General features: G+C 45.7%; 1 protein-coding gene across 1 annotated transcript in view; it reads right to left on the bottom strand.

Annotated features, from left to right (window-relative positions):
- Ets1 (ETS proto-oncogene 1, transcription factor) overlaps positions 1-25571 on the bottom strand; it is a 121451-nt gene that overhangs the window by 82152 nt on the left and 13728 nt on the right. The window contains exon 3 of the mRNA XM_057768246.1: positions 12451-12595. Coding sequence (XP_057624229.1) covers positions 12451-12595 — 145 coding nt within the window. The remainder of the gene's footprint in view (positions 1-12450; positions 12596-25571) is intronic.

Genomic DNA, 25571 nt, shown 5'->3' with positions numbered 1-25571 from the left:
GACAGGAAAAAGGGAATCCAGTGAGTTGTCTCCCTTCAGAGGTACTTTACACGAAAGCCACAACACTCTCCTGAGAACAACACAACATCAACTAAGGATCAAGTGACTTCACACCAGAGTCCTCTCCGCAGAAGGGGGGCTGGTTCCAGTCTGTGGAACTTCAGGAACATTCTCAAACCACCATAGCACCAGCTACAATGTGGATGGCACAGGGCACAGAGAACATAACCTGCATTGTACCATATGTTAGAATGGCCTTTCTCCTTCCCTGTGTATTTTATTAAGAAAAAAAAAAAACTTGGAGAAACTCCTTGGAATAAAAATAGAGAACAAAACAAAAAAAAATGTTCCATCAAATTCGTTAAAAAAAAAAAAAAAGAAAGAAAAAAACCTGTAAGATCAGAAAGGAATCCTGAAAGAGCAGATGGGAAAGCAATTGTTTACTGAGAAAAAAAAAATGGAATTTCCCTCCTCCATCACCCACTCAGTATAGCTGAGAGCTGCTGGCAGCCCTGGGGAATGAGGCAAGTGTGCTGCAGCCAGAGCCCAGCCCTTCTCGCTGTCTTCCCCTGGCTCCACTCTCAGGCATGTCAATCCTATTCTTCACCAGGCGCTCCCTGCAGCTCCCTGCTCCAGAGCCCTAGTCCTCCATCACATTGAGTTTAAAATAAAGAGATGCTTTTCCTAAAGAATTCGCACACAAATAATCTCATTACCCAAGTGTTTGCATTTATACAGCAGACATCTTCTGCCAGGAGGGGAGGGGGAAAAATCACTCTGCGCTCACTCACAGGGAACAGCTGCAAGGAGAGAAATGGTATTTACTTCATTGTGAAATATTCAACAATGGCTACACTGCACTTTTAAAAGCCTTTTGATAGTAAAACCCACAGGGAACGGCCCCTCCTGTGCGCTGAAAAGCAGCTTCCCCACAATTAGTCCCTTTATTCAGGTCTGGGCATTCTGTGTAAACTTCAGCACGTGCTATGGACACTGCGGACGGCTTCAAGGGTATAGCCTTTCAGAAACTGTGAATGCTTTCGTCTTATTCAAGGTCTCCTTCATCTGCTCAAAGAGCTTTCCCGAAGTGGGGGTTGGGGAGTCGAGGGTAAGCGGCACAGGGGAATGGGACATTTAGGTGAAGAGGAAGAAAAGTCTCCCAACCCCAGCCGAATCCCGAAAAAGGGATACCCACTCTCTGCACACGAGCCTTGCAAATTGTCGGGTTTGTTCATGCCCTCAAATAACCAGTGTCCGAGCAAAAGAAACCCAAGAGGAGATCCAAAAATATTTGGGACAATGGCTCATTTTCCTGCTCTATCTCTGAGATTTTCATGGGTCTCTGACTGGTAGGAAAGCTGACGTCATCTTATCTGGACAGGGCAGTGACGTGAGTCAGGAAGGAGGAGGTGAGAATGGATCAGAGAGCAAATTCAGCTAATTTTTGTATCTCTCCCTCCTCTATTTTCTTCTCTCCCTCCCTTCTTCCTCCAGGAACTCCTGTCCAGTTTTCCATTCTGTTTAATAGGAATAGCATCACCTTGCCGGGAACGGGGCCTCAACACCCTGGAGGTGTAAAGAGCGGTAACTTCCTCTCACTCAGCTCTAGAAAAGGCATTCGCTGGAACGTTCTAGAATAGGATTATTCAGACTCCCCTTTCACCAGAGAAGAACACGGTATCGGCATCAGCATATCTGATACTTTTCTCCAAGGAGAAATTAACAGAGAAGCAAATATTCACAGGAAACTTGTCAGGCTCTGCAACTGTGTCAAAAAAGAAGAGAGTCAAAAATCATGATCTACTGGCTCTACTGTTCAGGAAATTTAAACTCAGAATTTTCTGTTAAAAAAGGCTAAGACGCCTACCTGCTCCAGACTGGTTTGAAGTGAACGAAGCTTTTTTTTTGCTGTTGTTCTCCCTTATCTCTCGCCTGGGCTTTCCAGGACAGCCTTCGGGCATATCTGATTTCAGGTGCAGCTGGCCACTTTCATTATAAAAATCCAATACTTGGGGATGGAGAGATGGCTCAGCGGTTAAGAGCACTGGTGGCTCTTCCAGAGGACCCTGGTTCAATTCCCAGCACCCACATGTCAGCTCATACCTGTCTGTCACTCCTGCTGCAGGGGATCTGACATCCTCACATAGACAAGCATGTAGGCAAAGCAACAATGCACATAAAATAAAAATAAGCTAATTAATTAGAAAAAAAATACTCAGTCAAGGATCATGAGCCAGCCCTAAGTCTTGCTCTGCTAGGATTGTTCATCGAACATACTGATGAAGGCTGAATACGCTAACATGAAACCAGGAAGGCCCACTTAGCAGGGTCCACATAGGTTAATCTGGAGGCCATATCTCCCTAGATTGGAGAGATTGGAAAATTACCAGTTGTCTAAGTGAATTTATCACAATAGACCCTGGTCAACAGTTTCAAGAGAAGTCAGAGATCAGATCCGAAGGGCTAAGACTCCAGAGAACCATGTCTAGGCGGAGACAGTTGTCTGTGATTGTGTAACACTCAGCAATTCACCTGCCATGATTGCCTCTTAGGCCCTGACTCAACCGGGAGATTGCCCCAGGCACTACTGCCTGCCGCCAGTTGTCTCCCACTGGGTGAGGTGAAGGTGGTGGGCACAATCTAAGGGCCACTGGAGAGTTTTCAAGAAGTTCGCAGAGATATCCTGAGTAGCACAAAATAAAGCAGAAAGATGTGTCTGGACATTGGGCAAGGCCATGATTCTTATCTCCAAGACAATGGGATGGAAACAGCATCCAGATTTAAACCCAATCTCTGGGGATCTACAAGAGCAGTGGAAAGGGATCTGTAGGAAGGAAGTTGACACCAGTAAATTCATTGCTGTTAAGCAAGATAGAGAGGCATTTGTGCTCCCTGTCCACTGCAGGAGGACGCAATGGAACCTCTCCACTAACGGCAGAAGATCCTAACTGGCGTCTCAGACCATTCGGAGAAGCAGGGGAAAGCAAACTCCTTGCGTGTAATATTTTTAGCAACATCATGCTTTCCTAAAAATCAGTTCTGATAAAACAAACAAGCAAACAACAAAACCAAGACAGCCCTCCCTTCCATTTCTTGACAATCAGCAGGCCTGATACCTGGCAGAATGCTGTCAGGGTTGATGATGTACTAGCAGGGCATCCAATAGAAGGCCCAGGCAGTTGGGACCTGGTTCTGTACATGTTTAAAATCATGGGTGTTTCTGCTTCTGAGCCCTACTTGGCAAAGTTTACCAAGGAGGGGTTCTGACTTGCAAAAAAAGTAGCTTTGGAGGTTGGGGTTTAAATCCCCCCCTGAAAGGATGCATAGAGTTTGTGGACATCCATTTTATTAAAAAGCAAGAGTCTTCAAAGGCTGAGAATAAGTCTTAGTAGGATGTTCAGAAATAGAAAGAGCTGATCCCTATAAAAAGGCACAGTGAGGCAGAGAAGAGAGGACCAGCTCTCCAGACAGTGAGATAGGGCAGGGTCTGAGCTGAAAGGCAGAGGCCAAGCACAGGGGCGAGCTCTGGGGGCCAAAGGCTGCCCACACATCAGGGCAGAGGTGATCTCTCCCATAGTGCAATTAGGCCTCCTGTTTGACCCCTGACTTCTGCCCCCATGGGATATTTATGTTCTCTGGACAGACAGCAAAGGGGGTAAATGAAGGAACGTAGACTCTGAAGGCAAATAGTAGAGGAAGAACTAGTGGAAGAAAAAGGAGGTAGGAGATGGGAGAAAGGAAAGGATGGAGGGAGGCAGGCAGACAGGCTGGCTGGCTGCATGGCCTTGCATTCACAGAAGTCTGTAAAACCTTGAATTGGTTTTCTCTCTGAATCCATGCCTGGTCCTTGGTCATTTCCACATTCAATCTGCTTGTTTTTGTTTCCTGTCTCACAGTAATTTTGTGAGGTTGGCACTCTGATATTAGAAATTAAGAAATTGAAGTTCACAAAGGTTCCGTGGTTTGTCTGTCAATTGCAGGTCTAAAGAGCTGGGCCTGGGAAGTTAGGCTCTGTTTCTTTGCAAACTGCAAGGACTGAGCAGGGAGGGGTGACCTGCTGGCTCGCCCACCTATCTCAAACTCCCACTAGCCTCTTGCAAACTAAATCTAAGTCCAAAATCTCATCTGCTCTAACCGTTTATTTCTTAAACAGATGTGCCACCACAAACCAAAGGGACAGCAGGCAGGCCAAGCAGTCCACGCCTCTCCCCCTTCCAGACTCAGCTCTGCAGCTGCCAAGCCTAGGCCAGGGCGCCCCACGTTGGGATGGGTGGCTGGGGCCCTGCCTGGCTGGCAGTGCCGGGGTTAACCCGGCAGCCCTGCAGAGCAAAGATTTCTGTTTTATTTCAGCGGGGGAAGTGTGTGCTGCCTGATTAGCTGGATGGTTTCCTCTTTTCCCATAACCTCCAGACCCCCACGGCCCAAGTGTTTACTCTCTGAAATAAAAAATCTGCTGGTGTTTTTCTTTTTGTGTGCTCGTGTATTTTGGGAGGATTGCAGAGGAGGAAGGCGGGGTCGGGGTGAGGGACCAGCCTGGGGGAAGGGAGGGCGCAGCCTCCAGCTGCAGAAGCTGCAGCTCGGGAAAGCAACTTCTTAACGAGGGAGCTGGTCTCTTGCTCTGGCAGCTATAAACACACTGAACATCTGGAGGCAGAGAGTCTCTCCCGGCCAGACGTGAGCACCACAGGCTGTCCCTGCCCGGCCGTCCCCACCCCCTCGGCTCTCACACCCCCTCTCGGCTCAGCTCAGCTCCAGCCTTCTCACATCATCCGCCCACCCGACCACTTCCATTCACAGAGATCCGCAGCGCCCGCTAGCAGCCAGGCCCGCGGGAGCAGAGAGGAGACGAGGAGGCGACGCCAGCCTGCAGGGGCCACCCCTCCCCCGCCCCTGTTCCAAAAGAGGGGTCAAACTGCTAGAATCCAATAAGAACTCGGTGCCCCGGGGACCTTTTCCCAACTCGGACTAAACATTTTGCGGTTTGAAAAAGTTAAGAGAACTTTCCCCCCTCCAGAGTCCCCTGGGAGTTCCAGTGCAATGCTGTCACTTCCTTGACTTTTTTTGAGAAACAAGGAATTTATCCATCAGGTGGTCAGGCCAAAGCAGGCTTGTGCGCTAATTGTCACCCTACTAGCCCTGCCAAGATGAGAGGAGCTCTTTCTGCACCTGGGTCTCCTTCCTCTCCCAGCATCTGTAAAAGGGATTCACACACACACACACACACACACACACACACACACACACACACACACAAAACCACACAGAGCCAACCTCCCCCCCCCATTTCCCCTTGCATCATTCCAGTGAGCATAAGCACCAACCCCTAACTGCTCTGGGTCTGGATTCTTCTTCCCAGGTGTCCCTCTCTTTCTGCTGGTGAAATTACAGAGAAGGGTAATATTGGTAGATGTAAGCATGTGATACACGATGTTGAGGAGAGGAAGAGAAGGAGAGATGGGGAAGAGAGAAGGAGAAGGAGGGAGCTCAAGGGTAGGGTGTGCCTGGGGCAGTGAGAGAGTAGTCAGACTCATTAGGTCAGCGTCAGACACCTCCTTTCTCTGGCTCCTTTAAATTTACACTCAGACTATGCTGGATGGCAAGGGTTCCAATTATTGGCTATAGGCCATGACCTTTTATGTCTTGTACTATGGAACCAGCAGGAGAACTCAAAAATAAAGAACCCATCTGTTATAAATTGGACACCCAAGGAACTTATCAAAAACTCCAGGACATGATGTTGTATCCTTGCTCTTTTTACCACACCAGGCTTAACCCTCTGCCTGGACAACACAGTTTCATTTGGATTCAAGCCCTTATACCAAAAAGTCAAGGAATCTGAATGTCAATCAAAATGTTGAAGAAGCAGAAGGTGGGAGGCTAAGATAGGCAGCAGAGCGGGGTCAACATGGCGGCAGCAGGCACCCACAGCTGGTCAGAGGACCACCTTCACTTGCAGAGAGAAGGCTTGGGCACACAGATACCTCGCTAGAAAAAGCAAAAGACGGCGGCAAGTGTGGAGAAGATGGTGGTAAGGGGATTGGAGCCAGGCTAGGCTCACCTACTTCCTCTTCCTTTTCAGCATGTCCTTAAAACCCCTCAGAGATGTGATGAGATAGGGTATGTGACAAGTGACAAGACTGTTCAGCCTCAGGGTTCCCTGGGCTCCATCCTCTGGGTTACCTAATCAGGGCAGCGAGGCCCCAAGTGTGATCTTCTGTGGAAGATGAAGGTTTTGACAGGACTATAGCTAGCTCCGTCCCAGACAGCACAGAGCCAAACCAGATTCAGAGAAACACAAGCTGTCCATTTCCCTTGGTGGTCAGGCGTTATTTGCTGAAAAGAAGAGGATTCTCTGGTGTTGGGCTACTAGCCTGTTCCAGGCCAGGCCAGGCTACATAGAGACTGTGTCTCAAAAATAAGAAAATACATATTTTAAAATAATATTAACAATAATAACAACAATAATAGTAATAATAAACAAACCAGTTGCAAGGAACTACCTTTTGAAAGTTTAGACTGTTCCACATTGAGTTGGGAAATCAAGAAAATTTAATAAAATGTTGAGGATGGGGACCAGTGGAGGGTTCCTGGTTTGCCTCACCCTAGGCTCCCCTAAGTCTTCTCTGACAGGAATAATCCAGACTCTGTCTGGGACAGATTAGTCCAATATAGTAATATGCAATGTTACAACATCCAGGATACTCACAGGCCCACAGGCTCAGAATTGTCTGGAAGAACAAAGAACCTAAAAAAAGTGCTCTAGAAAAAGAAAACTGTGTCCTGAAGAAAGACAGAACAGATACATGCTGCAGCTGGAGCTGAAACCGCTGGTTCAGCCGAGCAGCCGAGCAGCCATCCCACATCCTACACAATCAGTTGAAAGGAGAAACCTGCTAGGAGCGTAAACATTCCGGGGCAAGGTGAGTCTCCATTGAAGTCCTGCTGGCTGGCGTTTCTTCAACACTCTCAACACTTGAAAGCCAAACTGGAGGCTCTGCTTTTCCTGCTGAGACATCCCACCTGGCTGTTGATGGAGCTTTCCAAACACTGCCCAGGTTTGATCCCTCCCAGCCGCTGGGCCAGATGACAGAGCCCCAAGAGAGACCGTGAACCTGGCCTCTCAACATGTCTCCCACATGAACTTCTAAAGTTTATTTGGGGAAGACATTCCTCAACTCCACCATCTGATTAGTAAATTTGCTTCAGAAATTTTAAATAGTGAAATCTAAAGTTACTCCTCGATATTCCCAAGCCTGTGTCATATGTAAGTGTGCTATTTCATATAGAAGCCATTTACCTTATTACAAATAAAAAAATGTACCCTACATATGCAATAAAAAAAGAAGTTGCTTGCAGGCAAGGACTCTGTTTTCTCTTTCCCCATCTGTCTTCTTGAGACCCACCAAGTGCCCCTGGCAGTCAAATGAGTTCAGCCAAATAGTGGGTCACTTTCTGACTCAACCTTTAAGTACTTTTTGATTTCCAAAACATACTTTACGGGACAGTGAGTCAAAGGGCTCTTGAAGGCAAATGTTTACAATAGCAGACATGCACATCGTGTTTACTGTATGCTGACATGCTTCAAGTTTCATAGATGTGAACTGCGTGGTTCTTAGAGTGTGAGCTCTGGAGTTCCAGCAGCTGTAACTGGGGCAGTTTCTAGAAAAGTATTAGAAACAAACATTTCTCAGCCCTAACCCTGGAGTAGAGCCTTAAAGCCTGTGATTTAGCAGATTCTGAAGATTCAAGTTTGTGAGTCTAAAGCAAGAGTTAAATTTTATATATCTAAGATCCTCCTCCTCTTTTTCCTTCTCCTTCTCCTTCTTCTCTTCTTCTTCTTCTTCTTCTTCTTCTTCTTCTTCTTCTTCTTCTTCTTCTTCTTCTTCTTCTTCTCCTTCTCCTTCTCCTCCTCCTCCTCCTCCTCCTCCTCCTCTTCTTCTCCTTCTCCTTCTCCTCCTCCTTCTTCTTCATCCTGTGTCTCCTGCCCCTCTTCTGTTGCTTCTGCCGCTATCTGTGGAACATACATTGAGAATCTCCCTGGCATATGAGGAAACTGGAGAATCAAAATCAAGTTGCCCGAGGTCACACAGTAAGGAAGACCTACCATAAACCTAAGTGATCTCCTTTACGAGCCTGGATTCCTACACAGAGAGAGAACCTCTCAAAAAAAAAAAAAAAATGAGTAGGGAGAGAGAGGGGGGGAGGAGGGGGATGGGGGAGAGAGAGAGAAGCCCGAGTCCCTTATTCTTAGTCCAGCTCTTCATTTTTTCTCAAGACAGATGAAAAGAGGCAGGATTCTGTGCATGAGGGTAGATGAAGGTTTTACTGAACTCAGCAAACAAAATATGCCAAACTATATTATAGAAGGGAAAAAGCAGCGCCTGGTAGTTCAAATCAAGGACCATGGAGAGGAGAATGAAACCTGTTCTTTTCTAGCCTCTGTGGCTGTGCACTGCCTCCCAGCCTAAGCAAGTATTTGACATGATGTACATTGATCAAAATGCTACTCTTATAAATTACGCTGATCCAAGACGAAAACCATCTCTGCATTTGAAAAATAATCCCTGAAGTGAAAAAAGAAATATGATGCCAAACTGTAAGGAGGCCAGAGCACCATGTTTTCTGATACATGCTTTGGTCACTCATGATGACTCTAACTGAGAAGCTAAAGTCACATATGGACAGTTGGCAGCGATGGATGAACTCTGGTCCTGTTGTCTCAGCGTGGAGTGCGGTCTCTGATTTCTGGTTCCCAATAGAAAACAAGCATTGCCTGACTCCGGTCGGGGCTTGGCTCCACTTCCAGGCTTATCTTCTCATCTGAGAATGGATTGTATCTACCCAGTCACTTCTCAACAGGGATGTGGGCAGGAACTAGCCCTAAGGGCTCGTGACAGCAATATGTTAGTGAGTTCTTAGAGACAGAGAGCAGGGGCCTGACGTACACAATGATTCTTATGATGCTGGAGAGGGAGGTGCTGAAATGGAGGGACAGAACAGAGGAAGGGAAGAGAAAAGAGGCCGGGTCAGTGGGCTACACTCCAGGCAGACTATAAACAGTAACAGACAGTACAGCCCTAGCTTGTTAAGGAGCTCCATTGATTCACACGGTTCCCTGACAGAGGGATGACGAGAAGCTGAAACAGAAAGGGCCCATTCATTCATGCAGAACACCAGTCCTCGGCCCCCATTGGCTCTCCATAATGGCTCCAGGCTGATAGCGAGGAGGGGGCCGTGGCAGAGGGAGGAGGAGGTAAAAATGAAAGAAAATGATGACTGCAAGATCATTGTGAAGCAACGTACAGCTGCACGGGCAATTGCATGCAAATACGGCTTCCCTTTTTAGCTGTGTCGCGAATGTCCTCAGAATCATTTTTCTCTCTCCCTTTCACACTCTTTCCTCCCCTTCTTCCCTTGTCATCCTCTGGGCTCCCCACTTCTCTGCCCCCCTCAGTCATCTTTCACCTTCTTCACCCTTTACCCTTCCTCTCTATTTTCTGTCAGTTCCCTTTATACCTGTTTCTAGCTTTCCTAGCTGCTGAGTCTCCCTTCCCCTTATTGGTGAGGCTTTTCCTACTCAAGCCTTAGTTTAGCTTTCTTCTCTTTTGCCTTCCTTCCTTCTATTCCTCTCCTCCTCCTCTTCCTCCTCCTCCTCCTCCTCCTCGGCCTCTGCCGCTTCATGAACACTAGAGTGAAGGACACTATGAGGGAGCCTGGGTGTGCACGACCGGCCCCTCCTGTCAGGATTCCAGTCACTGACAGATGTGTAAACCTTGGAAAAGAAGTCCATTCATCCCTTCTGAGAGTACGGACGTGAGGCAGAGCAGGAGTGGGAAGTAGCTATGAGTTGGAGGAGGGGAAGGAAGTTGAAGTTATAAATAGGGTGAATGAAAGAAGATGAAGAAAAAAAACCTAGAGTATTTTTCTCCCTTTCTTTTTATTCAGCACATCTCCACCAAAAAAATAAAATAAAAGTGCCACAGCTGGAGAAATCGTTCACATCTTTATTACCCCACAATAGCCTTCCAAAGGACAACCCATCACCACCGAGGAGAACTGGGCCAAACACCAGAGAGAATTCCCCCTGCTGCTCCTTCATCTGGACAGCTCACAAGGCAAAAGGCAGACAAGGAAGGCGCAAGGTTCTCCGCAGAGCTTTCCATCAGAGGGAGCCTGAGGAAGTGGGAGGTACTGCCTATAGTTGCAAATAGATTGCCACCAACTGGTAGGGAGTCAGACTTCATGGATAGCATATCACTCCAAGCTGCAATGGAAGGCATTTCAGGCCATCCTAAGAATAGTTATTATCCCTCCAGTCTTCCCATCCCACCCCAAAGCCACAAACCAAAGGAACCCCAGCTTCTGTCTTGCAGCCGTCAGCTAAGGCACAAACACTGTAGCACATCGCTAACAATTCTTTGCATTTTAAAGCTAAGAATAGGTTGATTTGTTAATCATATATTTCACAGAAATTGTCTCGCTGGCCCTGAAGTAGAAGGACAATAAGATACCATCCCCTCTGGCCAATTGTGTGCTCCTCAATTCAGAAAGAAAAAAACTATGTCTGCCTTTTGGGAAGCAAAGACATTCTCACTTTGGGGTTATGGATGAGTGTGCAGAGAGCCTCAGCTACAAATAAGAGTCAACTTGGAGAAAGCACAAGTACCATCAGAGCAAAAGTTTAAGGCAAGTAGCAAATCACAGTTGCAATTAGTAGATAAAAACCCTAAATCTTGTGGCATTAATGGTACTCAAGAATTATATAAACTCAGGCATGACTGTGTGGGTCTTCTTATATAGTTGAAATCTAATTTGTTTGGATTTTTTGTTTTGTTCTTTGAAACAGCGTTTCTCTGTGTAACCCTGGCTGTCCTGGAAATTACTACAGAGACCAGGTTGACCTCAAACCTGGGGATTTGTCTGCTTCTGCCTCCCAAGCACTCCTACCACTGCCCAACTTGTTTGGAACTTCACGTCCTTACTTCTAAAGTCTTGAATCTAACCTTTGCGCAGGTGCAGAATCTTCCCAGCCTCTTGGCAGAACGGATGAGCAGCTGAGAGGTTTGTGTTTATGCTTTTAATGCTTGAAGGGACTGAGGTAGCAACAAGAAAATGATAGCATAGACATGATTGCATCCGCAGCCCTGAGGCGAGTCATAGACTACTGCAATTATCACCATTCACGGAGTCAACAAATATCGATGTCATTTTATCCTAGAGATGAGCCAGGGGAACTAGGAAGAACCTCCCATACTACCCTGCCCACCACAGTAGCCCTGCTCATCACAGCACACCCCGCCCACCACAGCAAGCCCCTGCCTGGAACAAGCACTGATCTCAGTGTCTCACTGTTCATTTCTGCTGCAGGATGAAGCATGGGCAACAAAGCAGATGTTCGTTTTGCTTTCCCACTGTTTTACAAGTCACTTACCATAAGTCAGGAGGAGAGTAAACAACCACCACAACAAAGAATTCTACTTAGTTTCAGAAATTACCCCCGATCTCGCAGCTTTACTTGTCTAATTCCTGAGAAATACGTATTTCAATAAGCAGGCACAATGACATTTCTTATGCTTGGAATTTATCCTTACCAAAAAAAAAATCTGACAGATTTGGAATAAAATTCTGACAGATTTAGAACAATTATATGGATTAATAATATATATGGAATAATATGTATACATGTGCATATTATATTTTATATATGTCATTATAGCATGGTTTCAAAGATAATGAAATTTCAAACCGTCGAATTCAAGTTTTACATTTATTATTTTCTTCAAATGCTAATAAGTAAACAAATAGAATTGAAAAGAAACAGAAGTAAGCCCTGAAAACAGAACAACAGAGGAGTACAGGCAACAGCTCGGGCCGCTTTGGTTGGTCCTGCGGCAAGCAGGTAGACTTGCTACACATAGGTCCTGGAGAGTCTCACTCCAGCTTAGGAGAGGGCCACCCTGTAGCCAGCAAACCTGGAAGGAGAACTGGGAAAAGTGCTGGCACAGATGGTTGGCAAGCAGGAAAAGGCTGGAGAAAAGATACTGCAGATGCCAGTGGAGAATAAGAGCAATGAAGAACAAGAGATGTGTCAGCCTGAAGGAAGGCTGATCTGCTACCTTCTGTCTTTCCAGTTCATCCTTTAGGACGGCAAAATGTGATTGTCAACAACCACCCGAAACGGAGAAGCAACAGGAAAGTCCACAGAAGGCACGAAACTATTTACAAAACAGACCGATAGCAACCCCTCTTGGGCCGGTTGGTAGTTTTACCTTCCTGCTGGACAATGAAGTAGTACAAAGTTATCGAGAAGACATGGGGCTTTCCACGAGAGAACAATAGCATCTGTACCCAGGGAAGCCGTAGAGGTGCTATTTCAGAGAAGTAGCCCTCAGCAGATTTCCCTTGCCTTTCAACTCTCTCCACATTCCCAGCTTTTGTTTACGGTCCTACCTGAGCCACAGTGTTCAAGGCCGGTCGGAACTTCCTGAGTGGCGGTCTCATCCCAGACTGGGTAAAGAGGTCTTTGCTGATGATAACTGGCCTGGAAACCACAAGTCGTTCGAGGATCTTCAAACAAGTTAATAGGCCCCTGCCTCTGTGACCAGTGAATATAAAAGGGCATGTATTAGGAGAGAATAGTTCTCAATAGTTCAATCCTACTATAAACATGACTGCACACCACCCAGTTACATGTATGCAGAAACGATCTGTCAATCAAAAGCAGACACTCATTCCCACATACTTTGCCCACCAGACTCACAGGGAATGAGAGGAACTACTGATTTAGATTATGACTTCATTGATTTCCACCCATACCTTCACATACCTAAGCACCAGCTTTTTACAACGTTCAAAAGCCTTCACGGTGAACAGCAGGGCAGGATATTGACCTGTCAGACTTACACATTCTGGGCTTTTTCTATCTATATTATCTCCCTCTATAAAAACATCACAAAAGAATGTCCTTATGAGACGACTCCATCATAGAACAGGTGATAAATAAATGCCACAGGAAAGAGAAAAGAATGGGTCTCTACCATAAAAAACCCATTTCATTTGTTATTAATTGGTAAGGGTAGGTTTTGATGATATCAGTTGCTAGCTAAGAACAGTCTATTTCCTGCACTATTTAGAGATTTATGCAACCTCCTTGCTAGCTTTATTAAATTCACACAATATATACTGTGAGAAAACCAAACACGCTATGCAGAAAACCACACTTCACAGTATTTAAAAGTCTCTCCCTTGAAGTCAGATGAATTCTGGTAGATAAATATTCAAGCACAGGCTGTACTACTTACTCGTGGGTGTGCAGATATGGCCCTTCATCTAAACCTTATAGTAGGAAAGTTGAGGGGCTGGAGAGATGACTCAGTGGTTAAGTCAGTTGTTCTTCTAGAGGACCTGCATTCAATTCCCAGCACCCTCATGGCCCCTCACAACCACATGCAATTCCAGTTCCAGGGGATCCAATGTCCTCTTCTGTTCTCTTTGGGTACTAAGCACACATGTGGTACACAGACATACATGTAAGCCAGCACCCACATACACACAATAAAAATTAAATGTTAAAAATATATAAGAAAATTACATATAAAGCAAAATTAAATATAAAATTTATTGAATAAAATTATGTACTTATGAAATGCATGCAATGAGTACTCTATGTAAAGTTTTGTCATCAGTACAAGGTGGGTGTTATCTTAACCTAAGAGACAGATGGCCTGGTGGCACATGCCTATAGCACCAGGAGACGCCTATAACATACAGGAGATGCCTACAGCACCAGGAGACGCCTATAACATACAGGAGATGCCTATAGCACCAGGAGAAGCCTATAGCATACAGGAGACACCTATAGCACCAGGAGATGCCTATAGCATACAGGAGATGCCTATAGCTCCAGGAGACACCTATAGCACCAAGAGATACCTATAGCATATAGGAGACGCCTATAGCACCAGCTATACAGGAGACTGGAGCAGGAGAAGAGCAATTTCAAGATCTGCCTGAGCTTTAGGAGGCCGCAGCAGAAATATAGCAAGTTTGAAGGCTGTCTGGCTGCGTAGAAAGTCAAGGAAATTAAAGAGATGTATCATTAATTTTTTTTAAAATTAAAATAGGGTTTTCTGTAAAAAAAAATTGATAATCTATTTTTATTCTGAAAAAGAAACTGTGGGATTCACAAGATGGCACCAATGTCCATGACACGACTAAACAGGTTATATTTAGGAATATATATACATAAACATATATTTATATATTTATGAAATAATTAGTGAAAAAAAGAGGCCAGGAATCTGAAGGAGAGCAAGGAGGAATATATGGGGCATATAGGAGGTCTTAGAGGGAGGGAAAGGAAGGGGGAGATCACCAAAAAAAAATTAACGAAATTAACAAAAAAGAAAAAAACTGGGGGAGATAAAGAAGCTTCAAAGAACAAAAGTACTTGCTGCCAAGCCTAACAAATTGAGTTCAATCCCCAGGACCCAGGGAGCATGCAGAATCTACTCCAGAATGCCCTCTTCTTCCCTCCACATGCATGCCTTGGCGTGAGAATATGGGCACCCAGCACACCACACGCATACAGTAAGCAAATGTTTTTAAAAAGAAACCATGGGGCTTAGGAGATGGTTCAGTGCTAAAGCTCTGGCTCTGCACATGTGGCAACAAGAGTTTGGAGCCTCATAGCCCACATAAAAAGCTGGACAGGCCACTTGTGATCCCAGAACTCCGTGAGTAGAGACATGGGGTCCTTCTGGAAGCTGGCTAGTCAAACGAGGTGAATTGGTGAGCCAAATCAGAGAGAGAGAGAGACTGCTTCAATAAACAAAGTGGAGAATAATAGGGAAAGCTGCCCAAGCCCAGTCTCTGCCTTCCACACACATGCATGCACCTACATACAAAGAACATACACACATGCATGCACTAATATGCAGGAGAACATACACACGTGCATGCACCAACACCCAGGAGAACATACACACATGCATGTACCAACACACAGGAGAACATACTCACATGCAGCACCAACACACAGAACATACACATGTGCATGTACCAACATTCAAGAGAACATACACACATGTGTGCACCAACATGTAGGAGAACATATACAGATGTACACACACCCCACCTACATACATAGGGAACCAAAACAGAAAAAAAGAAAAAAACTGTTTTTCAGACACGTTCCCTCTGTGACTGCCTGCCATCAAGCCGGGGACTCTGTTTTTCAGAGCGAGAGGTAGGGGTCTGCCACTAACCGCAAGTACCTCTGCTGGCACACGCTTCTGAGAAGCCTGTTACACAGTTCTGTATTCTAAACACCTGCCTGTTATTAGACATTTCACGAATCTACTTGCTAGCCATTTCATAGAGTAGAAGAATGACCTTATTACTCAACGGAACCACATCAACAGCTTCCATTCATTATGAAACTGTCCCAGTCAAGGAGAAAGAAGCAGGGTATTAGTGGGTCCGAAATCTGGGTGGTGCAGCCCTATCTCATTGTTTAAAGGGAACCACCTCAACTAAGTTGCTGCATGGAAAGGTTCTTCACATGCGCCTTCCTTTCTTGGTTGCAAATGGAGAAGCATCGGTGAGATGTTTGAGCAACACCACCCATCTCTGCCACAGTCCGAAGAGAAGCATCTGGCAGTTTCTCACTTGCTCATCCCCAAAGGTTGCTGAAAGGAACTGACGTGCACCACACACCTGCCAGCGACAGCTGGCACGCTACACATCCTATGAGGGTGGCCACTTTGGATCCCCACCACCACCGTGTAAAGCTAGCACCCTTATCTGCATCTTACAGAAGAGCAAACTGTCACGTGGAGGAGGAAAGCAGATTGGCATAGGCCGCTCTTGCTTATAAAATGATGGAGATGGAAATCTAACCCTGGTCTGGTTGGTTTCCAGGTGTCTCATCTTCTACATATACAACACGAAGTTGTGCGGCTCAAAACTGATTGTTAGAAGCCAGCCATGGTGACACTTATTTGTACTGTCCCTATTTGGGAGACTGAGGCAGGAGAATGACTAGTTTTAGCCCAACCTATGCTACAGAGCAAGACTCTGTCTCGGTAAAGCTAATTCCATAATATATATGTGTATATTCCATAGTAAGTGCTTGATGAATTATGCCAAGGTGATGTCACACAACTAATATGTCGGGTACACTTAGGCTATGCCAAGTATTATGTGGGCTGCTAAAAGTATAACAGGACTGTGAGATGAACCACGCCCTTAGGAGCTGCCACCTAATGGTTTTCTCCTAGATTAAACATTTCATTCTTCAGGGAAGCTCCTAAAGCAGGAAGGTTAAACTACTCAAATTAGTTTCAGGGGGTCCCTGAAACTGACCAGATTCCCGAGGCCCCTTCCTGACACAGTAAGCAATTAAAACTGCGAGAACTTCTCTGAGAAGCAAAGCTGAGCCGCAAAGAATACTCTGAGACCAGACCAGCTGCCTGGAAGAAGTAGAAACCAGCCAAACTCCCTGGAAGAGCAACTGAGTCACTTAGAAGGCATGCTCCAACCTCCTTAGCTGCTTGCAGAATTTGGAGCATGCTCGAGGTGCCCAGATTCTGTGAGCTGTCACGCCTGCTGGGGTGGGCCTTGGTGATGCAGCTGCCTTTGAGTCATTTCTGCTCCTGTAAGTAAGCCCTCACCCATACTCCTGTAAGTAACCCCAATGACACTCATTGGTTCACCAAGATGGACCTTGGTAGTGTCCGTACTCTCCTCCGTCATGAGATATCTATCTAGTGTGAGTAGACATGGGGTTCGTCCCCCCCAGGACAAGCATTGTCACTCAGTAGGAGCACACAGAAAAGCAAACAGGAAGTTCTAGCGAGAGGGTGTAGCAAAACTAAGGACCCGTTTGTAGGGGAAAGGGAAAGTAGCAGAGAAGAATTTCTAAAGAAAGCGGACTAAGAAGAGGGGAGGGAAATGGGAGGTGGTGGCGGGGAGAAGGCAGAAATCTTTAATAAATAAATAAACAATAAAAAATAAAAAAATAAAAAAAAGAAGAGAACTGTGGATTGATGGCACTGAACGGTCAAGCAATCAAAGAGTGAAGAAGATGGCAGGCCTACAGTTCAAGACAGACCACAACTTCAGAAGGAGGAATGAAAAGAGGCTTGGGCGGGTCAGAGAAAGCTGGAGACTATTAGTTGGTGGGAACAAACCTTGGAGAAAAACATGATCTTGGGTGTCCTGCAATGGGGTAAGCATGGAAGATTAGAGCCGAGCTAGAAGTAAGCCATGCACACCAGAAGGGGGTTGTGTATGTGACTTATTAACTCAACACACTCTAGAGAGATTCACTTGATGGTGTTACGTAGGATGGATTGGGCAGTAGAATAAAAAGAGGTTACACGGTCATTAAGGACCTTGTCAAGCTACACAGGGAGCTGAGGCAAGAACACAAATCTGTGTTATTGACCCAGACATCATTTTATTTTCGAATTCTTTAAACTAAATGTTTATTTCCATAATGCACTTTTACCTCAATTGTGGTTTTGTTAAATTTTATTTAAAATAGTCTTCAGATTAATTGCTGACTTCGAGTACCCACCCCCCCTGAAGCCTCATTAATCTTGCCTAATCCAGTTATGAAGAAAGACTTACATGCATGTCACCACAGAGGTGAAGGTGGAAACAGTCAAATGGTATGCTAAAAGAAGAATCAGCATGATTTTTTTTGAATGAGGCAATGAAAGAAAAAAGAAAAAGAAATCTAAGATACACCGAGGGCTTGCTCTGGTCCAGTGAAATCAGTGAGCTGTGTGGAATGTGTAAGGAGTGTGGAAGACAGTGTCACTTTGGGTCCTGTTCAAGTAGAGGAATGGCAGGGCAACTTGGTAGAGAAGTTTCTTCAGACAGGAAAGAATGAAGCTAGAGCCTATTGTGTAAAGAGCGTGGTTTGAGCACAGATTCAAGGAAATTGGCAGGTGAAGCAAAAGGGAAAATGATAAAAGACAGTTCTTGTGGCTGTTGCTTTTCTTGTCGCTGTACAAAAATGCCTGGCAGACATGACTTAAGGGAAGAAAAGTTTACTCGACCTTGAAAGTCCACAAAACCTCAGTCCACCATGCCAGGGAAGACCAAGTCAAGCCTCTCAGTCTGTGTCATGGTAGTGTGAGGTGGTAACTTGTTCCACAGCAGCTGACCAAGAAGAACCTAGGCTGGAACAGGGATGTTTCAGGGCCACGCCTTGTGACTTCTTGTGTCATTCAGGCCCCACCTCCTGAAGGTGCAATGGCTCTCAAAATCATAACACAAGCTGGGGAGCCAAGCCTCTAAACTATGAATCTGGGGGGGATAGTTCAGATTCACAGGTCTGTAATGACAGGAGAAATAAGGGTATAAAAACGAAGTCGATGGTATAGAAGGAAAAACAGTGTCTACAGATGTGGTGGCCAGCACCGGTGGTAACTAAGTATCCACTAAGAAAGAGTGGGAACCATGTAGCCAATGAGTAACAGGCCCTTGAAGTCTCCGCTATGCTCTCTCTCTCTTTACGGTGTGAAGAACAATTCAGCAAACATTGTTGCATGAAAAGCATTATGGGAGAACATCCAGGAACCTGCAACCCAAACATCTCTCCTACCTAATTCTGAGAGCCAGGAGACCAGACACAGCTTTGCCACTGTTCTGCTCAAAGGACTGGCTAAATGTCCTAGCCGTTTCCTCAGAGGACCGCGTCCCCTCTTCTAATGGGGAAAGGCTATCTTGTCTGTGCCGTCCCTCTTGCTGCTCTGGCCATGCGTCAGGGTCAGGTCTGGCAACTTTGCAGCTACTGTTCCTTCTGCACTGCAGGCAGCTATGTCTCCAGAGCCACCATTTCCCCTCCCCTTCTAGTCTTGCTACATCCCAAAGCCATTCTAGTTGTTCATAGTCCTGTAAGTTTCCCCAAATTGGAAGAGGGACTCAGGGAATATTTTTATACTATCAAATCACAAACATCTGGAGTCAGTGTATCTGTGATAGTGTGTGATTTCTTTTCCCAGCACCTCTCCAGCTTCAACCAAGCAGCCTTCAGGTTGCAGGTGTTTGTCTATTAACTCCCTCCTCCCTCTCCTTTCCTTGCGTCTGTATAGAAACACTGCCTGTCCTTCGGTTGACAACTGAGGCCCAGGGTTTAGCCTCAAGCCATAAACATTGAAGGCACAAAAAAAAAAAAAAAAAAAAAAAAAAAAAAAAAAACACTTCAAGATGTTTTTCAGTCCAGAATTAGAGTGGAGTCAGCACTGGGCAGGATGGACTTTGTGATTTGTCATCTAGGATAACTGTATCATGTTCTGGGAATGTCACAGACACTCATACCCTCTACCAGGAACACAGAGGCCTATAACGCAGGAAGCTTGTGTGTAAGTCCTGTTCCACTGCCACAGAGCTCCATAACCTCTGACCTGTCACTTGACCTCCCTAAGCTTTTGCTTCCGGAGGAGGATAGCTTGCCGATCTGCAAGTTCCTTGCCAACTCAAACTCTCCATTTTGCTGACCTGAATACATTCCCGCTCCTGACCTTGTAACTGACCTTGTAACTTCATCAGATCAACAGCTCCATGCAACAAGAGGAGAAAGCCTATTCGGTCAAAAGTTGCCAGAGTCAGAATGTGAGTTCACTACAGTGTCCCTGTCACGTTCACACTGTGTCCTCATGCTTCCCAGAGTCAAGTTCAGTGTTTTCCTCCCAGATGACCCACTATTCCGAAGAGAGGAGAAAATAAAGCTTAGGCAGTTCCTGAGGTCGAGCAGCTACCGGGCTCTCATGTGGTGTAGATTATAAAACACTGCCTTGCACCAGCACAGACTTCTACTAGATTCTGAGGTCTCTCAGCCTTGGGAGATGCAGCGTGAGGCAGCATTGCCTTACCCTGACTGACAAGCATGTCAGCTAGAACTCTTCTGGCAATGCTAAGGACGAATTCCGATCAGGCTGTGTTTGGCCTCAGAAGGGCACAGGGACAAGAGCTGATTCTTGGGCACACTTGTCCTGCTGAGAGGTGGGAAGGGAGGCATAGCCAAAGTCCTCTGAGCTCTCCTGAGTGTGACTGTGAAGGAGGAGGGACAAAAGGGTGGTATGGCCACCAGGAGAGGCAGGAACATACAAAATAGCAAAGTCCCAAGGGGCAATTTTAATTTTAGACTCAAGGCCAGGAAATTCTTTTTAAAACAATGAGGGTGATAGGCTTGGGCCCTGGGGAAAGGGCAGGCTTGACCCTCTGCAGGTTTCTGAGAAAGAAAAAGAAGCAGGAGGGAGGGCCCAGGAAGACAGTGTCTAGTGAGTTCTTCACATGGCTTTAGGCTTCCCTGCAGGCCCCTGGGAATCTTCGTGCCAGCCAACAACACACGGGCCTCTCCACTCATATCAGACTCTCACTGAGACCCAGCCAAGCGGCATGGATGGCCTGGATCATGAAAATGCCCTGAGAGGCTGAAGATATTACTGTCTTATTGAGGATTTTGAAGTAAGATGAAAGTCATTTGCTCTGTTATGAACTACTGGAATCTCTAAGTCGCGACTCACTCCGCCAGAATCCCTTAAACTTGTTCTCACACCCCGACGGGATGACATTTGCAGGTACCCCATGATATGAATCACGTGGTAATGCTGACGTGGAGCCTTGGGGTAGAATGCAGCTTTGCAGTTTTCTCAGCAGTCTGTATAATGGAGTTCTGAGACCTTCCTAGATCAGGGGAGGTCAGCTTCTCATAAGCAAGGTATGTGGATACATGAAAGTTGGTTCTAAGTTTTCATATGCTGCTAAGTTATCTTTTTGAAAAAATGAGTAGAACACACGTCTTAAATAACAGCACTCAGGAGGTGAAGGCCAGTTTGAGGCCAGTTTGGTCTCGAAAGTGAGTTCCAGACCCTGCCTCAAAAATTGAATACAATAGCAAGAACTTTCTATGGTTGAATGTGTTCCCCCAAACCTATTTCTGAGACTCATTCACCAATGTGATAACGTGAAAAGGAGGTGACAGTCGTGGGGGGCACCTCACTGACGGTGAAAGACCCCTTGCAAAGGGGCTTGAGGAAGTAGTTCATTTCCTCCCACCCCTCGGCCATGTGGGAACAGAGCATTCATCCCCTTCAGAAGACGCAGCAATGAGGCACCATCTTGGAAGGAGAGCCTGAGATATTACAAGACCCAGAACCTATCAATGGCTTGATCTTGAATCGTCTTAACTTCCAGAACTGTAGCAGTAACTCTATCTTTATAAATTTCCTGGTCTCATAAATTTAGTAATAGAAACAAAAACAGATTTTAAAAGAGATATGGGTCATATCTATGCTTTGTGGCAGTAAAAAGTTAGGCAATTCAGTTAACCACGCAGGGTCTTTATTTTCTGATGTTGTACCATCCAGTGTGTGTCCTGACTCTGAAATTATCTAGTTTATACTGACTGACCCTAATAGTTAAAAAAAAAAAAAAAAAAAAAAGCCCTGTTCTCTAAGATGCTAGAAAGGTGGGAGATGGGTAAATACATAGATAAACATATACATATATATGCACTCTATTATACTTCCATAATTTCATCAGTCATAGAGCCATCATTACCCCCAAACAACAAGAAAAAGGGAAAACACATTTTATGGTTTCTATTGTGATTCTGACTTTCTTTTGAGTGTTCACACTTTCCTAAACAAATCACTAACTCCAATGCTGCATGAGTTCCGCAGAGCTGGGGTGGTACCTAGAATGGCTTCACAGTAGCAAGCATGGTGGCTGCACAAACAGCCTGGAGACATGATTATTTCATGAACCCACTCAAAACTGGACTCCCGAAGCAAGAGTGGCAGGCAGGCTATCCACAGCCAGAGCCGCCGCTAAGAACAGAATTTCTGCCTAAGGAGGCCCAATTAAACCCAGCTACTCTAGATAAGAGAAGCAGGTCTGATTACCCAATGGGGCTGTAAACCACCAACCTATGACAAGAAAATTTTGATCTGGCGGCAAGAGGGCTCTTTCTCATTCAGGGGAGCATGAAGCAAGATTTCCCAACAAGAATGTCGCCACCTGTACCCCAGTAGCTCCATCTTGTTCTGACAACACCCCTGTAAAAATCGTCTCTATTACTCCCTCCCCCACCAAGAATCTTCTTAACACAACTTAAGAACCCAAAACAGAAAGAAGAGACATGGGGAAATGATACAAAAATGGAATTAATTGAGCTCATCTTCAGGGAGGCATTGGCTAAGAGAGTCCCCAGAGAAGAAGCACTGTGACCTTCATGGTAGGTTATAGTCGCCCGTTTTGTAGGCAAGACTGGTGTGGTTTAGAGCATTAATAGTTTGCTCACCATCGCTGCTTAAGGACTAACCTACGAGGCCCTTCTGCCTCCAGTGCTCAAGTATTTTCCGCAGCAATCATCCGCGAGCCTGCTCTCATTTGAACTATTCTCTAAAACCAAGTAAGAGTTTAAGCGCTAGCGTGGACCCACTGATGTTGCCTGGACAACAAAGGCCCAGCTCTCCTTTCACTGTAGGAGCAGATTCCTGCTGAGAATCTGCTGAGCTCCAGCAGCTTCCCGCCCTCACTCTCTCATGCTCATCCACCCTCTTCACGCATGCTCTCACGCCTCAGGTAACTCCATTGTCTTTGCACTTCAGTAAAAGTGTCTTCAGTAGAGACCCATCCCATATTCTGTGACTTATCCAATCCTAGAACAGAACCTAATGAACGTCTTTGGTTGTTGTTGCTTATGTGTTTGTTTACAAATTACACAGTCTCGAGAATTGTGTTTTAGCAGAAAAAAAAAGAAATATAGTCCAGGGGCATTCCACAGCTGCCTGCTCTGGGATCACAAGTTCCACTTAATACCAGCTATAAATAAGGCAAGAGGAAAGAGGAAACTGGGTTCCCCTTCTGCTAGCCAGAGTATCTGAAGACAGAAGCAAGGAGGTGTGGTGTGTGTGTGTGTGTGAGAGAGAGAGAGAGGTGTATGTGCATGTGTGTGTGTGCGTGTGTGTGAGAGTGTGTGTGTGTGGTGTGTGAGAGAGAAAGAGAGAGGTGTGTGTGCATGTGTATGTGTGCGTGTGTGTGTGATGGAGAGAGGTGTATGTGTGTGGTCTGTTAATCAATCAATCACAATGGGAGGAAAAATAGAATATACAAATGAGGCCAGACTGGGTGCCAGAGACACGTAATTCCAGTGATACAATAGGGTGAGACTGGATGATCACAAGTTCAAGGTCTGCCTAGGCTACAGAGAATTTAAGAGTCATATGGGAAGATTAAGGAGATCCTGTGTCAGATTTTATTTTAATTAAAAAGAGGACTGACTGGAGGTGTAACCCTGGGAAGCAGGAGACTTCCCTAGCATGCTTGCAGCTCAGGTGCAATCGTCAGAACTAGGTATTGCTTTACTCTACATAACACAACAGCTGTCAGACAAAGGCAAGACAGGTTACAAAACTTAGATATATTTTAAAGTAAGTGTGATGTGTGTGGAGCATGTGTGCAAGCACATGTAGAGGTACATATGGAGGTGCGTACAGAGGCACGTGTGCAGGAGGCATGTTGGAGGTATGTTGGAGGAATGTGTGGATGTGGAGTCACATGTAGAGGCATGTGTGGAGGCATGTGTGGAGGCGTGTGTGGAGGTACGTGTGGAGGCGTGTGTGGAGGCATGTGTGGAGGCATGTGTGGAGGCATGTGTGGAGGCATGTGTGGAGGCATGTGTGGAGGCATGTATGGAGACATGTGTGGAGGCATGTATGGAGGCATGTATGGAGGCATGTATGGAGGCATGTGTGGAGGCATGTATGGAGGCATGTGTGGATGTGGAAGCATGTGTGGAGGCATATGTGGAGGCATGTGTAGAGGTATTTATGAAGGCATGTATGAAGGCATGTGTGGAGGCATGTACAGAGGTACGTGTGGAGGCATGTGTGGAGGTAGTGTGGAGGCATGTGTGGAGGCAAGAGAACAGCGTTATGAAGTCAGTTTTTCTACCATCTTTATATGGGTTCTGGAAACCTAACTCTACCCACTGAACCATCTCACCAGCCTAGAGTTCACTGATATAATACATTTACAGGCTTGTGTTTTTACAATTTTGTAGGACAATTTCTGAGATTGTTGTAATTTAGAAAATAAAGACATCATATTTATATTTAAAAATAAAGTACGGTTGAATTATGGTGAAAGAGTAGGGACTTTTCCACATGGTCACTCCACCCTCAAACAAATAGAGATGTCTCCTAAACATAGAGTCTTATCAAAAGAAATTCTAAATGTCAATTTCACCTAACCTCTTGGGCACCAGTACATTCCATGTGGTACAGTCCAGAGGGTGCCCACTCTTGGCCCTGGGCATTTTGCTATGTGTCTCAAAACCTGCAGCTCCGAGAAGAGGTGAGCGGGCAGTTATTACCCCTGCTTTCTATGCTCGGGGTGCTTCTTAGTAGCCTGGCCACATGATCCCCAAATAAGGTCAGTAATTCCTGACAGCCTCCTCCACACATCCTCCTTTTCAGGAAGATGGTCACAATCGAGGTCATGTTTAGTTGAAACTCTAACTGTTTAGCTCCCTCGTGGTTGCCCTTCTCCAGGTAGGCCAGCAGGGTGGCATGGGAAGAAGGATGACGCATGAGAGGACTAACAAACCAGCACTGGAGGAACTTCCAGAGCCCATGAGGGCTAGCCAGAATAGCATAACAGGAAAGAGCACTTCCTCCATCAGATGAAAGGGTCCCGCACACCACCCATGTAAGTACCTGGAAGCTGAACCTCTCCCACACAAAAGCCAGACAGCTTCCAAAAGTGTTGTTTCTTTACCTCCTGGCTGTGACATCACATCCTTCTTTACAGTTTCCCCCCGAGGAGCTGACCTAACAAGCCAGAAGACTCATGCTTTTGACAGACTGGCCCTAAGGCAGAGAACATCAGTGGGTCGCTACTTGAGATCTACAGAGCTTTGACAACCAGGACTAAGATTGCTTCAAGTATGTGTCTAGGACAGCAAGGGACCAAAGAATGTTAATGTGACTTCTAGTTCAAAATTCAAGACTCGGCTACCTGGTCATATTTCAGAACTAGAAAATATTGCTTATTTGTCTCTTGATACAGCTGGTAAGTGGAACCCCCTGGAATAAAGACATTGTCTTGGTTTTCAAGCAATGGTTTACAAGCAAACCACAGCAGCTTCAAGCAGTCTGGACACATAAGATGATCCACCCTCAAATGTGAGAACCAGCATCTTCGAGTGAAGGACACCTGACTTAAGAGCTTAGTATCTTTGCTGTGAAGCTGTTGTAAGTACCATGGGAACTTAGCTATATCCCTGGCCTCTCCTAACAAGTGACAGGAGCATGTCCCAAAACTGGGCGGCGCAGCATGTGTCTAGGCATCATGCGATATCTCCTTAGGAGGAGTCACGTCCCCTGAAGCTACCTCCACCAGATCCTGGAGTTCTGAATTTCTCCTTTATATTCGTGTAAAACGTAGAGAACCTCAGATTACAACTCCCCCAAGAAGTCCAGAGTTGAATCCCTGGCTTCTGCAAGTCTCCAGTGGTGGGAAGAAATGTGTAGAGACTGGGCAGGTCAGGG

This window comes from Chionomys nivalis, chromosome 4, assembly GCF_950005125.1.
Source record: "Chionomys nivalis chromosome 4, mChiNiv1.1, whole genome shotgun sequence".
In the NCBI taxonomy this organism is placed as follows: Eukaryota; Metazoa; Chordata; class Mammalia; order Rodentia; family Cricetidae; genus Chionomys; species Chionomys nivalis.
Note: the sequence above shows the minus strand (reverse complement) of the source record. Positions and strands in the feature narration are given on the sequence as shown.